Source organism: Pyxicephalus adspersus, chromosome 9 (genome assembly GCF_032062135.1).
Source record: "Pyxicephalus adspersus chromosome 9, UCB_Pads_2.0, whole genome shotgun sequence".
Lineage (NCBI taxonomy): Eukaryota > Metazoa > Chordata > Amphibia > Anura > Pyxicephalidae > Pyxicephalus > Pyxicephalus adspersus.
Window position 1 is genome coordinate 45,134,514 of NC_092866.1, and position 17,510 is coordinate 45,152,023.

At 38.4% G+C, this 17,510-nt stretch overlaps 1 protein-coding gene across 1 annotated transcript; it reads right to left on the reverse strand.

Moving 5' to 3' along the window:
- Positions 1-822: 822 nt before the first annotated feature.
- Positions 823-14,389, reverse strand: FADS1 (fatty acid desaturase 1). Its single transcript, XM_072421778.1, has 12 exons — positions 13,846-14,389; positions 10,368-10,478; positions 10,070-10,267; positions 8,086-8,187; positions 7,676-7,804; positions 7,064-7,124; positions 6,890-6,966; positions 6,657-6,754; positions 5,887-5,983; positions 4,657-4,736; positions 4,444-4,569; positions 823-3,038 (listed from the first exon to the last, which is right to left on the reverse strand). Exons 1-12 carry the CDS (start codon positions 14,017-14,019, stop codon positions 2,987-2,989), a joined length of 1,305 nt encoding a protein of 434 aa, XP_072277879.1. The 5' UTR covers positions 14,020-14,389; the 3' UTR covers positions 823-2,986.
- Between the last annotated feature and the right edge of the window lie 3,121 nt (positions 14,390-17,510).

The window sequence follows — 17,510 nt, forward strand, 5'->3', positions numbered from 1 at the left end:
TCTTTGCTGGGGTGGGGGCTACACACAGGTAAGTATGTGTCACAATCAGAAAACACTCACCATCCACAGGTTTAGTTCTGGGTTAGGAGAAATTGAGCACCAAGCTGTAAAATTGATCCAGATATAAATTCTTGCCGTAAGCGTTGACACCCAATGCATTTCCTAGATCATACAGAGCTCCCCCTTTTATTGTAAAGTAGTGTAATGGACAGTTGACAGAGAACTTCACACAGCAAGCTTTTTGTAACCTATAGGGGGCTAAAACCCAGAATGTCCATCTTCCCAGTGGGGTTTATAAGTGATCCCCAAAATGAGTTGGTTGTCAACTTTTAATCATTTGTGAAAAACAAATACCCAGACCAGTCCTTGTTCAGAGTTCACTTCTTCCTCTCCATTTTTACCTAAAGCAAAACTATACTTAGCTAAGTTTATACACAAAAGATGTGACCAGTAAGGTAAAAAGCTTTTATTGCAGAAGAGACGGCTTTATTTAAAAACTGAATCTGACATTTCCTCAAGGAAATCTGCCAGGTCCATGTGTTTCAATGGCAGTCTTTGATTCCCACAAGGGAATGTTTGAGGGAATATCAGATCCCATATTATGTCTTTTCTGGAATAATAAAAAAAAAAGGTTCCAACATTCTGCATAAAAGTACATCATTTGATTTACATGGCTGTGTGTTACCTAAATTAGTGATCGAGTGAAATGTCAATGCTGATACTTTGCTAGAGAAGTGTTTCCCCCCTCCTTTAGATTTGAGCAATTTATTTTCAGTTTAGGTACAAGAAGACTATTTTAAGGCAGCAGGAGTCAACATTAAATAACATTGGAATTTTTTATTATAACAATACAACAGTGGAACTATATGTAAGAATATATTATTTCTGATAAACCGAATAATGGTTAGGAGATACACACTCATTGGCAATGTCTGTTATGAGTAAAATGTCATACAAAATGTACTTTCCTACATCTGGTGAGACCACACACAGCCTTAAAAAATCAATGTATTAGTTGATGCAAAAAAATCAAACCATAATTTCTATTTACAATCGATACGGCTAAATTAGTGAAATTAGTCAATTATTGTCAACTTCGTAAAAGGCCTTGTTGGTACAAAACTACAAAAAAAAAAATCCTAATATTGGAAACGTTGGCATCTAGAGGGCATGTGCTGCATTTGGTAGGCATTTATTTGTTGGAGTCTATTTTACCAAGAGAATTGCAAAGTATCCAGCTAAAAGTAATCTCCTAAATATATATGCTTTAGGAGAATTTGCTTTTTTAAAAACACTGCTGTTGAAAATAATTCCAACTTGTCAGCATTTCTTCTGGAAGACAAGTTTAGAGAATGGTGCTACAATCAACAGTTCAAAAAGTCAGTGAGTGCAATATTAAATCCATTGTAAAGCACTGTTTAAAAAAAAGTGCCCAAAACAATGCATATGTTCAATATTTCCATTTTCCTAGAAAATGGAAATGCCTGTCAGTATTCTTGTTATGGGTATGCAATACAAGCAGTGTCCACCAGGTGCCAGCATTGACTCAAAATACAGGACAGATTTGTGACTGCAAAAAAAGTTAAAAAGAAGCCAAAACGGAGAAAATACTGTTTTTTTATGACCTCTTTTTAGGAATACAATTTCCTAGTAACTAGAATAAACATACAGATTAAAAAATCTGAATTTATTTTGTGCAACTTCTATTATGCACACTTATTCTAGTTAAAGGCTGAGAATGTTTTAAGCCATTGGATCAGCACAACCACCAGGTAACTAGCACTTTTTTAAAAAAGATAATTCATCAATGACAGCCTATATGCACTGTACCTTCTAGTTTACTTTTAATAAGTCATTACACCCAAACTGATATATTGATTTGTGATAGATACTGGCAAGTTAAATCACATGGCATCAAAGAAAATGATTGCTGCATGCTGAGCTGCAATCATTTTGTCTGAGCTTCTTCCCCTGACGCGTTTTATTCTTTACAGCCATCTGAATCATGCACTGGGTTATTTTCAGGACTATCCCCAATAATGTCAACCCTGCTCTACCTTGATGCCCAGTGTTTCCAGCAGCAATGCTAGAATTATAAAATGATGACAAAATCAATTAACCAAAATCATATTGGCATTTGAGTAATTCAAATTGCCAATATCTAGTAAAAAAAGACACTTTTTGGGTGTACTGCACCATATAGGCAGCAGGGTCTTTGATATGTTTTAATCAGGGACAATTAGTGTTTAAACACACCTGGCCTTTGTCTATACACACATCTTTTGTACTGCATAGCTTATATATTAAATGGACAACATCATCTCTCAGTAAAGGAAAAACTTCAAAGCTGAAGAAAACTCAGGTCTTAGGGAGCATAGATTATGATTCACCCCTTGTTTATTAAAGGACTATACACTTTGTATATCTTGGGAGCACAATAATGCAGCATGTGCTCATATTACTCTTCAGGTTTTAAAAGTAATCTCTGACATCGACTATGCTTCTTCAATTATTCTTTTTACATATTTGTATGTTTCACCTCCTAAACAATTGGCAATGATAAAACATATTCCTACTATCATATTGTTTCCTTCTTGGTATAAGCAGCCCAGGCTGTTACAGTGGAACTGTTCTTACATTTCATGCACGTCATAAGCCATTTTTACTGGCTATACAAAGTTCAGCTTTCCACTAAAACTGTCACATTTCGAAGTAATGTCCATCCAGTGTTCAGTGTTGCACCATGATTTTGGTCAGAAGGAGATATACTGGATATAAAAATTAGGATCTTGCCTTGGTAGGCTATAATGCGTTAATTTGTCAGGTTTCTGATGTGTCCACGTTACAACTCTGCAGGGTTGGAGAGGTCCTGGTTGATTACATTGCAGTGCGGACACTAGAGGAATGTGAAATACAGTGTTCTTTGCAGCAGTAGTTCCCTGGGCTCTCTTATACCTCCGAAGTGAATCCAGCAGCAGGACGCTCTTTACTTGTGCAAGTATGCATCCAGCCACAACTCACCAGATTCCTTAAGAGAACTGCAGGATACAATGTTAATGTTAATATTTCACTATAGCAGACATTGACTTTTGTTGATATACAACTAAAAAGAGAGAGATTTATTACACAAATTTATAAACTGTTTTTCTTACCATATGATTTGCAATTCTATGTTTAGCTACTCCTGTGACTGACACAGATTTATCATCTTGAAAAGATGACCACGTTTGCCTGGTTCAGTATTGCAACTTGCCATCTGGCTGTTCATTGCACAATGATATAAATAATTGTATATGCCCTGAGCCCTTTCAGAGGTTTGGGGTATTCGACCATTATCTATATTCACTGTTACGCTTGGAGCAAAATGGAGAGCAGAAGAATTGTCGAGAAAGGCCGGGATCAAGGCAGGCAGCAAACAAGAGAGGTCAGGTCACAAGCCAGAGGTCAAATACCAGGGATACAGGAAAAAGACACCGGTGACACAGGGGCCACTGCAGACACAGGGAACACAGGAGACACTGGAAGCAACAGGAGGCACAGGTGACACATAGAACCACAGACAGGAACACTGCAACAGCACAGGGAACTGGCTGGAAAACAACAGACTGGACAAAAAAGGGGTTTACACAGGAGCTGGACAGGGGAAGCACTGAACAAAGCAACAGGTGTACAAGAACTTGCTCAGTAGAGCTAGGGGGCTTGGCACCAGTGGAGACACACTGAGTACTGTGTCTGAGCCAGGTAAATAGCCACGGATGATTAAGGGGATATTTCCTGATTGGCCAGCAGGCTGGGCAAAACTTATAAAACATGGAAGAGCAGACGCGGCCAGGGTCAGAACTGCCCACATGCGTAGGAGAGAGGCACCTGCTCTTTAATGAGGAAGCGGTAAGTGTGACATTCCCTAATTATTCCTTATTATTTATCATATGTCAACTCACTATTGTGTGAGTGGGGTTTTGGCCACAAAGAAACATTAAAATGGAAGATAAGTTTGTATTTACCTATTTCCAATAATCTATATATATCAATTTGTCTGTTTGACTGTTATTACACTTTAAAGGACTTCTCTGTTAACCTACAGATTTTTGTTGCCCCTATCCTCTAATCATTGGGCCTGATTTATTAAAGCTCTCTTGAGTTTTTTTCACCCAGGTTGGATCACTCAGGCTCTTGCATTATAGTCTATCCTCCCCAGTCTTGGAGAGCTTTAATACATTCAGCCCATTGTACCTATGTTCTAAAGAGTATACTTTCCTGTGGTAACCTTTCACTATGCAGCTGACAGCACTTTCTTGTTGACATAAGGAAATAATTCTCAGTTGACAAATGCATTGCCATGTGCCAATTAGGTAAGCAACAGGAATTAGCTGAACCAAAGGCAACGAGTTGATGCCATTGAGTAATATTTTCATAGAAAGAACCGTAGATGATGTAACTTACTGAACAATATCAGCAAATGCAGTAAACAGTGGTTTGGACTGGTATTCGATCCCATACTTCTTGCACAGTGAGCGAACGAGAGGAGCAGCCTTCCAGTAATTGTGTCTTGGCATTGTGGGAAATAGACTGAAAATAGAAAGTAATCATTGTTAATGGTGTTATAGGAAATTCTTTGTTTTTAAAAAAAGCTTAAGCCTCAGCTCAGATACTTACTGATGTTCAATTTGAAAATTGAGATGTCCACTAAACCAATCATTAAACAATGACTGGTCCACATTACAGGTGGCTTGTAGCTGAGTAAGAGAAAGAAGAAAAACGAAAGTACAGAGTCATGAAAAGTACTCATCAAACATTTTAGGATGTGCAGAATATTCCACAATATGATAAATGATGTCTGCAAATTTAAACAAAAATGTTATCTTGACGAGCTTTAAACTGCAAGCGTGAACAAGTGACATTGCAAACTCTTGAGTTTGCACTAAGGGTTCCATGAGAGTGAACACATAATTTAGAAGAACAATGGGATAAAGCTTTGTATGTCATCTCCAGGATATCAATCTCCCCAATTCAAAGGTCTAACCAAGTAATCATAATAAACAGGATCTGACAATGGCACCAATGGATCCCTAGGGACCTCCACCAACTGCCACAGATTTCATGGGGGCTTGGGTTACTCATACATAGGTTATGGAACTACATTAAACTGTTGATCCCTGAGGGCTACTATCTTGCCTATTAGGTATTTTGTATATGCAGCAATACCATCCAGAGATACTTGCCTTTATTATACATCTTCTCTTCCTAGCACAGAAATTATTTGGCTAAAAATAGAAAACATCTAACCACTGACACCATTACTTTGAAAGATCCCAGAAAACATAACCCTATTTTGGAAAAAAAACATACATTGCAACAAAGAAGTAGATCTTAACAATGTGTAAAACTGTGAAACCCATGGTTGTTGATCCCAGGACCCTAGTACCTTAATTATCCAAACACTGCATTATTAGATTGGTATCTCTTGGGAAATATTAAAACGATGAAATACAGACACACATTTGGTCATTTTCTGTAAGTGCTTGTCCATTTTAATTAAGAAATATAGCTAAATGGTCAAGAATATAAATATATATTGAATTATCCCTTGTTACATGATAAGATGCAAGCCAAAAGTTTTGGGGCCAGCAAACTTATATTAAAAGGTCTACATTTTACTGATATGATCTACCTACTTTAGATATTCAGTTATGGTTTCACTGTATTCAATATGCCATATGCATCTATATAATATATCCAGCAATGTACAAATTTAATGATGGGTTAGGTGGGTGGGGATGGGTAAAGACGTTTGCTTGTGCTTTTTCAAAGCAAAGAGCAATTTACAATAAATATCTGATTTAAAATAGTAATTTTATAGAGACAAAATTGGATAAGGTTGGTTACCTGTGTGGAAAGCCATTCCTTATTCTGATCATAGTCTATGTGCATTGGAATATGGTTCATCTGTGTCACCCACACAAACCAGTTACTTTCTATAAACCTAGAATGCAAGAACATACATTAGAATCCTAATAACATTGCATTTGCAGCTTGATCAAGCTTCCATATGACATATTAAGATCCAAGGAGGATTTTTATTTTCTAATTTATCTTACATTAAAAAAATGTACCGCTCAGAACAATGCAATGGCAAAGAGGGCATTTATAGCACCTGAAATCAAAAGAACAGTACTAAATTCCATGATATATATCACCTAACACAATAAAGCATTATAAGGCAGTGCTACTTGCCCTGGGTAGCCCTGCTTCAAAGGTTAGGCTTGTACACACATGCAATAATTGTCATTGTAAAGAATCTTTCACAATCCTTTCCAACGACAAAAGACTGCGCCGTTCTGCTCTAATGAGAGGGAAGGGGGAGAGACAACGAAGTGGAACCCTGCTGCTCTCTCTCCTCTTCACTCTCATTACGATAGTTCCTCGACCATCGTCCGCGAATCCACCAGGACGACGGACGACAAGCCATGTACACACGCCATATTCGCCCTGGGGCGATTATCGCACGAGAATCATCTGACGTGTGTACGTAGCCTAAGGCTTTAACACATCAAAGAAAATGTTAGTAAAAAAACAACAGTTACAAATGCCTGAATCACAAGTCACTCACATGAATCAATCCATATAGTTTCAATAATAAGGTAAATGAAACATACCTGACTAACATGAACAGGCTGATTGTGCCACCGACTCCAAGTATTGGGAAATAACAGAAGGCAAACCTTACGTAAAATGAAATCATCCAAGCCAAATCCTGGAAAGAGAGATGAGTCGGTCAGTCAGGACAGTCTGTGTTGCCTGTAGCAGTCATACATAGTTCCCTCTTCTTATTCATAAAGTACAATGCCTAGACATTAGTTAAAATGTGTCCCAATTAAAATGTACTTACCGCCCACTTTTTGCGCTGGACAGCAAAGATGAAAATGTACCACTGAAAGTAGAGTGGAATCAGTGCTGGAGGACCAACTACAAAATAAAAGTAACAGTATTACCATGCTTAAATTGGTGGTAATTCATGATTTCTTCACACTGTCATGTTTGTAGTGAATGTACATATACTTACTCAGAAAGAAGTACTTGTGCTGCTGATTATATGGCATATACTTCTTCTTTTTCATTCCAAGCTGTAAAAGAATTAAAATATATCAATAGGCTCAAAAGACCATAAAAGCCTAGGTAGTCATGAGAGGGTTTCTGAGCTATCCTATATCAATTTCAGTGTTCTCCCCAGGCCCTTTAAGCTGGGCGCACCACCCGGCACTTTGCAGTAACCACTCGGCTGTTTGTGGGTGGTTACTGAGCAGTTGGGTCACAATACAGGGGCTAACACCTGCCTACAATTTCTTCCCACTGGGTTTAAAAAAAGTTCTGGGTTCAACACTGATTTTTTTTTAAGATGGAACCCATGTATTTTTGTGTGAAGTATGCAGATTTCTATCCAATGGGTGTTTACTCCTTATACTCATTCTGTGCAGGCTGTGGTCTATTGGATGGACAACTTTTGTAACTGAAAGCACCAGTATGTCCCAACACTAAACAGAGGATGATATATTTTTTGTGTTCTGCTATCTTCTGTTAAATTCTCTTTTATTGACCTAATAATCTAACCACCATCATATATGTGAAACATTTTTTTTGCTTAAGTATCAATGATTGTGGTGTGGTGTTTTCTCACCTCCACTGAAAGCTTCTTTCCCAGTGCAAAGAAAAGGGGGTGCATATTAATATCTGGGTCCTTGCGAAAGCAGTTGGGTTTGGCATGATGCTGGAAATGCAAGTGATTCCACCAGCTGGCTGGAGCACCCTGTGTCAAGAAAGAGGTTATATTAGACAGAAATATAAAAGCAGGAGAGAAATCAGGAACAGAAAGAGTTTGGATATTGGAATTGGTGAGATCATAAAAATAAAAAAAATAGAATAGGTTAGAATTTATACACAGTGGTAGTTAGGTATCAATGTTGGAAACATACACAGTATCAGTTATCACTATTTTCTACTGAAAGATGTGGTCAGACAGTCCGAAGGCACATATATATACTGACGTATGATTACAATAATAGATTGATATAATCAGATTGCACTCACCTTTAAATGTCCAATGACAAACTGATGTACTAGATGATTCCATTTTGATGTGCTGAAAACTGAAAGGTGACCAAAGTCATGTTGCAGCCACCCAGCCTGAGCCTTTAGGAATAACAATGAGATAACATAAGTCAAGTGTAAGGAAAGACAGACTATATACAATATTTCTTCACCTGACAGCCTAAATGCTGCTCAGCTTGTAGGTACAGCTTTATTACTCAAAACATGTTTTTGTTTTATTAATCTTGGCTTAGAATATGCCTAAAGGATAGAATCAGTCTTGGCTATGCTTTATCAGCCCAGTAATTCTGCTTGCTCCTGCTGTTTTTGGGTTTCATGACAGCCCACTCAGACACACAAGTATGGATAATGTTTTGTACAGCACCTTTCTGACCACCACTGGAAAATGAAGAATGCTTCTTCTATTCTAAAGGGGTATTTCAATATCTGACCCCTGATACACATTATAAGGCCACCTTGGGGAGTACTTTTATCTTTCTACAGTGAGTGTTTTTTCTCGGGAATTAAATGAATGTAGAGGTCCAATAATTCTCTGTAGGTAGGGGTCCTTTGATGACAATGCAGAGAAAAATTTGTACATAGGAGCTAGTGATCTCAGTTCTATCAAGTGTATGCTTCATTTTTTGTAATATTGTAGCCTAGAAGTTAGGTGGAATTTAACATGGATGTGTTAACGTGTCTAACTTTAAAGAATCCTGAAGTTCTGCACACCTGCAAAACCTCATACTCTTCTCACTACAAAGGGTAAAGGCTTAAAATGGCCTTGTAATTGCAGTCCTACAGAACTTAAGCAGTATATTGACATACGTAACTGATTATAGGTAGGTTCTCCTGCTTGCAGTCCTCTAGCTGTGTTAAAGGAAACCTGTCATGAGAGCATTAAAGCATGTTTATAATTTCCCTTATTTTCCCCTTCTGCTCTGCAAAATATACAATTGAAAGTGTGGGCTGCATACTTTTTGTCCTTTGTGCCTGTGGCCCACTGGTATCAGTTAGCAATGTTCCAGCTATCTCTGTGGACTTGAACGTCTCCACTCTATCTATACCAGTTATCTAATAAGAGTGGTAGGTAGTCCTGCTCCAGGGTGACTGTAGAAGGAAAAGTGAGGTTTTCTGACGATACCACTAGAGAGACACCTAGAAGTTGATATTTTTTAACAAGTTACATACAGAAAAATGGAATACTGAACACATATATCACGGATGTACGGGTGCATATAATCTCTAACTACCAAGCGCATGATTTTTATACAGTATAATGTAACAAGGAGGTTTGGCCGAAATGAGCTAGCAATGGTAATGTAACTTTTGGATTGGTTAAGATCAGTGTATAAATTGTTAACTACAGATATCAAAGAATTGAGTGCTGACGCAGACATTTTCTGGATGCACATTAAGAAATGCCGGCTGCCTGACTCTTGCCAGTTAGAGGAAATGAGAATGGACACCCCCGGGGATAAACCGAGTCGTGGGATCTTGCTGATGGAACTGTTGCTGTTTCTACACATCCTATAAAGATAAGTACTAACTTTTATCAAGCAGTGTCTGAGTGTTTAGTGTCTTTCTTTAACCCTTCCTGGGACTTGTAGTCCCACAAATACTTCCCCCTTGTAACAGTGACAACGCTGCTTCGCTATAAATACAATAGGTAAGCGTTGTCATCCTAGGACAGGAAGTGTGTTACCGGAGGAATCACCAGGCAAAAAATAAACAGGCTACAAAAAGTAAGGTATGGTGCAATGTATGATGATTAAGTAATATCTGGTTTTAGGTTTAGCTGGCATTTCTAGAATGGTGATAAGACAACATGCACACAACCATGGTTATTTTGTGCTGCAAAAACGCTAAAATATTGGCTCTGCACCTAAGAATTTCAATTATGCAAATGCTCTACAATCTGTGCATTGTGCTTGAACTGTTCTTGCTATTTTATAGTTATATATATATATATATTTTTTTTTACCTGAACAGTGCCTAGGAAAACAGCTGTGATCAGGAATGAGATGAGCGAAGGACCGAAATAACTCAGATTCAGCCAGGCCAGTACATCCAGCACTATAATATGCAGAAGAACTCCAAAAAAAAATAATTTATTTGGCTTGAGGAGATTCATCTGCTCCACAGTCGTGCGCAGTGTGCGGAAATCCTCCACCAAAGCCGCCTGTGGGAGACAGAATTAAACATCAGATATACTAAAAAAAACACAGACAAATTACAGGGCAGAAAAATGTTAGACCAGGAAACACGTGGACACTCCTTACATTTTTGCTGGGCTCCACGCAAGGCTGTCCAGGCGCCAGTTCCCCAATCAGAAGGCATTTCATATGCTTCTGTACCAGCTCCTTATCTATGTGGAAAGCGGTGAATGGATCCTGCAGGAAAAAAGACAAACATTTATAATATATCTACAATATTGGAAAAAGAGAATGTCAGAAATTATACGGCTATTCAGAAATTGTGATTTTCTTTCTAACAAGTTTGGGAAAGAATGATATTCCTTTACCTAATGACTGTGTCCAGTAGATGGAAGAACACATAAATGGAACACAACTATTATTATTATTATTATTATTATTATTATTAATAATAATAATAATATTATTAATAATAAACAGTATTTATATAGCGCCAACATATTACGCAGCGCTGAACTACTTGTTGTATAACCAATTCCCTTTTACATCTTAAGCACTCCCATTGCCAAACATTCTGATATGGCTGTAGGATTAAATCCCACATCCATTAAAGGATATCTGCACCGTGGAGCTTCCAGAGTCCGACCTCTTTAATCCATTACTTGTTAGTGTTTCTTCTATATACCTACCTATGTTCCCTTTAGGAACTCTAAAAAAAACTTTCAGAAATAAACGTACACCACCACAGAAGGTAAAGATCAATAGATTCCCCTAGATTGTAAGCTCTTCGGGGCAGGGTCCTCTCCTCCTGTGTCACTATCTGTACCCATCTGTCATTTGTAACCCCTATTTATTGTACAGCGCTGCATAATATGTTGGCGCTATATAAATCCTGTTAATAGATTCTATTAATAAATATACCTAAAAAAGTTAGGTCTCCCTTATATATCTACCAGCAATTCAATTCTTTATTAAACCACATTCACACGGTATATATTATTAATTAACAGGATTTATATAGCACCAACATATTACACAGCGCTGTACATTAAATAAGGGTTGGAAATGACAGACAGATATAGACGGTGACACAGAAGGAGGAGAGGACCCTGCCCCAAAGAGCTTACAATCTGGGGGAAGTATCACACAATAGGTGTGGCTATAGGAGGATATAATACAATGTAACAAAAGTTGCAATATACTTGAATCCATCTTTATTACACAACTCAGATACACACATGCACAGATGAGCTTGCAGCTCTAAAGGCTGTGTGTGGGAGCTTGTTTTTGGTATATCAGAGGTTAACCTGAGCTGGATGCTGTGAGCTTAGTGTGAAAAATGCAAGCTCCACCTCTGGGGATAGAGGAGGGGATGTTAGTGTGGGGAAGTGGGCTGAGCAGATGGTGGAACCACAAAGCTGCACCAATCCAGTGAATGGACACTGCTGTCAGTGCAAAGAATAGCCAGCACCTGACATAGTACAGAATGAGACATGCTGCAATATCAGACATACGTGGATGCTGGATGACCACGTTTCCCTACATAAAATTTTATCATAACACAAAACATATAAAATAATAATAATATAAAAATATGTCAGCTTTTGTGGGCAGAATCCTCTCCTCGTCCTGTGTCACAGTCTATATTTATCTGTCATTTGCAACCCCTTTTTATTGTACAGTGCTGCGTAATATGTTGGCACTATATATAAAAACAGTTAATTGATAATATCGTCATTATTGTATGAAGACACTGCCACTAATATACTAAATATAAAAAGACAGCTGCGCATACATCGCACTAATTTCCTGTTACATTGTAGTGTTTGACGTTCATTATCTAGTAGACTTATTGTTATATTCTCACCAGTTTCCTGTCCTCTGTATCAACCTTTTCACATCATTTTCATTTTGTGAATGTTATCAGTATGCTGGTTTCCTGCTCCTGGCCAGGTATGTCCAATGCAACATTTATCAGAAGATTCTGTTATAGGAAGTGATTATAACTTAATCAATAATGGGTGGGTGAATGACTAGTGATGGTCAAGGTGAATCTTTTACATAGGGATATGTGAGATGGCTCTGATGAGTTGTTTGTAAGGGTGATGTGCAGGGCCATCTTTCTGATAGTAATGTCACTGAAATCTGGAATAAATATGCAGCTGTCAGGATGTGTGCTTGTTTCAGGTCTAAATCACCGGGTAATAGGCAAGGCTAAGGGGTCCATTGTATTCACCTTTTAAAGCAATTCAAAGGCAGATAATATATATATATATGCAATATTCTCCCCAGAATTTTTTTAGGCTGGGTGGGAAGAAGCTGTAGGCGGGTGGCAGCCCCTGTATTGCGACCCAAGTTGTCAATAACCACCCAAAAACTGGCGGGTGGTCACTGAAAACTGCTGGGTAGTACACCCAGCTAAAAGGGGCTGGGGAGAACACTGATATGTATATGTATATATATTTAGGGTTATATATATATATATATATATATATATATATATATTAGGATTTCAGTTTCTGAATTCACATTTCTATAAAAACATTGTATACTGTAATCATTTAACTTGTAACATTAAAGAGCTGCCCATCACTTATATGGAGATCAATGTAGCAAAACATCCCATTTCTGATTGGCTTTTTTATTATTAAATAAAGATTGTACCCTGATGTAAATATTTTTGTGTAATTCAAAACATGGGGTGATTGGGCCTACTTTTGAAGACCATTTAAACTTTTTTTCTCAATAAGAAATCTGCACCAAAAATGACTTTTGATGAATGAAGCTGAGACCCTGCGATGGAAAAATAATGCACTTTGTATGTCCCCTATGGGAATTTTACTAATTTTATCTGTCTGGTGGCTTTGATTACTATACATTTTACTTCCTAGGCAGCGTTTCGCAACTAGAATTTCTCCAGTGGTTGCAAGGGGTCCTAAAGAGCAATTTGTGTCAGTTTAAGTAACAGCAATGATCTGTAGGGGTGACATTCGTCTCACTGGCCAGCAATGTAGGGGACATTCTTTCTACTGACATACTGACACCTACTACTGACATCACATTATTATACTGTGAGCTGTGGATTTAGTCATTATAGAAGGAGTTCCCCAAAACCTGAAAGTTATTTCTAGGTTTCCGTCATGTTAAAAAAAATGCTGAAAAACACCTTATATTATCATATATGTGTATTCTGCATCCATGGATCAGATCTGGGGACACAACCAGTGGTAGATTCAATTGTGACCTGGGCTGTTTGCAATTTATGGGGCCCCTACCTATTAAAGGGGATCATGCACAAGGGCCAATCTACATTGGTATCTAGGTTTAGAGTCTGATAAGCATTGTATAAGGTATTGGATCCATTGGAATTGGATCTTTTACAATGGAGTATTCTGCAAATGACACATGATGGTGACAGATAATACTGGGACAGTATTGTGTGGGATGTTTTGACATGCAAATTGGAATTTACCAGCAGCATTTTTTTACCCCTGACCCCATAGGCACGATGGGCCCCTCCTGGAGTTTGGGGTACTGGTCTGCCACCTAGTGTCATTATATTATACCCCACCACCAGATGGTGCCCCCGTCCCTGTGTTCTCACCGTGGCGTCCTGGCCTGAGTAGTGGCTGATGACCCGCGGTCCTCCTGGGTGTCTCTGGCAGAATCTTGTGATGTCATACACTTTGCGGTTGATGACCAGCCATCGCTCCTCGCGGGTGCACCTTTTCTGAACCTCTTCCCAGGTGTATTGAGTAAGTTCTCCCCCAGATCCCATTGTTTTACCCCTTTCTATGGATAATTTGTCACTTTATATATCAGATTCCCAGCTCACTGTGCCTATACAAAGTCCATGCATACACTTTACCTGCAACACTATATTAAAATGAGAAATATCTGCACACTACCCTATACACACAATGCAGGTTCATGAAGTACATTCAATAGCCAATCATAAATGACATGCTCTATTGCCCCCCGTGTACCTGTATCCCCATTGTTCTTATATAACTCCGCCCTGTCAGTTCTCCTGCTACCCTGTATATCCTTCCTATGGGGATAAGTGTCCTGTCTATGGGTCTTCCCTTCTTATAGCTCCCTCAATGCAGCGCAGCTCTCTCCTCCCTCCGCCCGGCAACCCCGCTCTGAGCTTCAGCACCAAAACCTCCTGGACTGCTGCGGTATGACACGCCCCCCACTCACACTTCCCCGCTCTCCACTGGCCACCGCTCAGGCCTATCAAATCTCCATCTTTTTTAGAACCTACCCCTTATTGCCGATTGGTCGAATTACTTGAGTTCAGTGACGCAAGAACCAATCCGCTGGAGGTTGTCCTTTGAAGCATCAGCTCACTCCCGAGCAGCCCGTTATGTGAAATTATTGTAAGCTTTATTTAAACGGACAAGGGCCGTGATTATTTCTGTGTGATGTCAAGTAATTCCGCCAGGTGGCGGCAGAGATAGCGGTCTGCTCATGATGAGCTCTTGTGTATGGAGATTGTGTGCAGGATGGTCGCCCCATACAGCTAACGGGCTGCTCAATGCCATGGAAACCACTGGCTATTATTATTTATAAACATTTTATTATTTATAAAACTTATATAGCGCCAACATATTACTCAGCGCTGTACAATAACCTCCCTGCCAGTCCAATTATGTCAGTATTTTTATGCCAAAAAGCAGTACATTTTTGTACATGGAATTTTATTTTACATTGTAGGCCTGTAATTCTTAGGCATAACTCACCGAAATATATCCAAAATTTAATAAATTTAATAATAAACTTTAAATAAAAAAAAAAATAAACCTGTTAAAACAAGGCTGCATAAAAATACTGAAACCTGTAATAAAACTGTACAGTAGCATGTGTAATATATATATAATATATTGATTCCTTTGTTTTGGATTCAATACAGGAGTTTTGTAATGAATCCAATACAAAATTATTTGAATTTCCTGCCGCGCCTCTGGCATGCACCGACACATGCACTGACGTCACCGGGAACTCCTGGGGAACGTCATTGCACTCTTCAGCCAAAGATCAGAAGAACAGGACGTGTCCCGAGGATGGGATCCGAAAGGCAGGATGCTTTCAGCATGTTTTTTTTACCCCGAGCCACACTCGGGAATACTGCTCAGGGGGTGAAAAAAGGGTTACAAATGACAGACAGATACAGTCAGTGACATAAGAGGAGGAGAGGACCCTGCCCTGAAGAGCTTACAATCTAGGAGGCTATGGCCTATCCTGGAGAATGGGCTGCCAATGCACCACTATGCAAGCAAATACCCAATGCTTTTTTTTTACCATTACTGTGCATTGTGCTGCGCTACAGGGCAGGTGCATTGCTCCTACAGTATCAATGGGATGAAGTTCTATTAAAATACATTACTAAAACACACTATAATACACGTACTGTCATGTATTGCATGGCCTGGGGGCTTATTCACACTATTGCATTGCAGTAATGTAAGAATGAACATGTTACATGTTACTGTAATTTTGGCACATGTCAGTGCTTTGTCCTATAAGCTGTATATCATTCCCAATATCTGTAGCATTACAATTGTTCTATTCTTATTCTTCCTTAGAATTATGTGGGCTGAATTTTTTGCAAACACTTGTGCCTGTTTCTAATATGTATGTGAAACAAGTCCCAGGTCCTTACCGGTTTATTTAAAGATCACAGCTTCCAAAAACCTTCCATGATTCGTTAAAACAGCATTTTTCAACCAGGGTTACACCATGGGCATTTGTTGCAATGAGCAATTTGTTCTTCTCAGGTTATCACTCACACCATCCAATTATCTTTTTGGCTGTCTTTTAGGATGACATTCTTCCCAGTGGCCAGCAATGTAAGAGGAATTCTCACTGACCTCCATGCTAATATACTGTAAGCTGTAGATATAGTAATTATAGCAGGGGTGCCATGAAGACCTGAAAGTTATTTTAAGGGTTCCCTTAAAAAGGTTGAGAAAGACTACCTTAAAATTTAATCAAGCCCTAATCATTAAAAGTATAGTAATCCTACAGCAGCAGTCTCCTACCTTTTGGACCTCACAGACCAACATATTCATCATTTTAAATCCCGCGGACCATTAATATAAATATTTTAAAAAAGATCAATACATTTGTAAAATAATGATCTTCCTAATGGTGCCTGACAAGGACTGTGGAGGCTCTGAGTCATTGATCAGCTCACGGTTAGGTGAAGTATTACTATTGTTACTATTATCATTAGTTGCAATATATTTGGTATTACTGAAGAAATGCACAATATTAGCTTGCTTTTTCTCACTCATTATGGGATTATTTTATTTGAATCTACGGCCAAACAAGAAATGATAGTTATCAAAGTCAAACTTTTTAAGGCCAATAATGCCAATAAATATAAGTTAAATGAATACACAAATAAGGTCATACTCACCTAAAAGAGCATCTGAGAAACAAATAAAATAAAACAATCGGATGAGAATCGGTATTGGCGGAGCAGGGTAATTGTTGTAATGGTGGAAACAATATTGAAGCGTACGACTCGGCAATGGTTGTCTCATACAACTTAAGACTACACTGACCTCACGCTGCGCCTCTCATTTTTCCGTCTCTAGTACAGTTTGTGAATTTAGTGCAATTTAAAGGCAAATTGTCATTCAGAATATAGGAATTTATTATAAATTAATGAAAATATTATTAATAAAATATAAAAATTTCAATTTTTTTTGTAGACCACCAAAATTTTCCCGCGTACCACTGGTTGGCGACCACTGTCCTACAGAGTTCACTACATACCTGCTTACCATCTTACGCCTCTTACCCTTTAAAGTATGCTGTGTTGTCCTGGTTATAGGAGGCTTCCTATTGCCCCACAGACCCCAACATAGCCATGATCTTGGCTGTGCACCTCAGCCATACATTATGATGCTGAAAGTGTTGACACAGTCAAGTATTCCCCAAATACAACAAATTGAAGCTGCACTCAAGTACCTTCTCCAAGAGAAATGTATATGAAGCAACGAACAATGGAACATATAGTTCCAAACATTCCGGTTAAGAGACTTTTTGATTTCACTTTGAGTATGTGCTTCAAGTCCCGAGAGAGAGACAGAATGTCTGCAGAAAAAAAACTTAATGCAAATAATTGTTGCAGGACACAATAATAAATGTAATAATTTTATTTATTATTTTTTATTGTAGAATGTACTCTGTCTTGGGGCGCCTTTCTAAAGAAGAAACACTGGATCTTATATTAAGGTATTATCTTCATTTTATTTA

Excerpts from the sequence above, each read along its gene's own strand:
- FADS1 (XM_072421778.1), bottom strand. The coding sequence starts at position 14,019 with ATGGGATCTGGGGGAGAACTTACTCAATACACCTGGGAAGAGGTTCAG. Across the intron at positions 10,268-10,367 it reads GCGTGGAGCCCAGCAAAAAT|GCGGCTTTGGTGGAGGATTT; the intron begins GTAAGGAGTGTC and ends TGTCTCCCACAG. Across the intron at positions 8,188-10,069 it reads TTTTCCTAGGCACTGTTCAG|GCTCAGGCTGGGTGGCTGCA; the intron begins GTAAAAAAAAAT and ends TTATTCCTAAAG.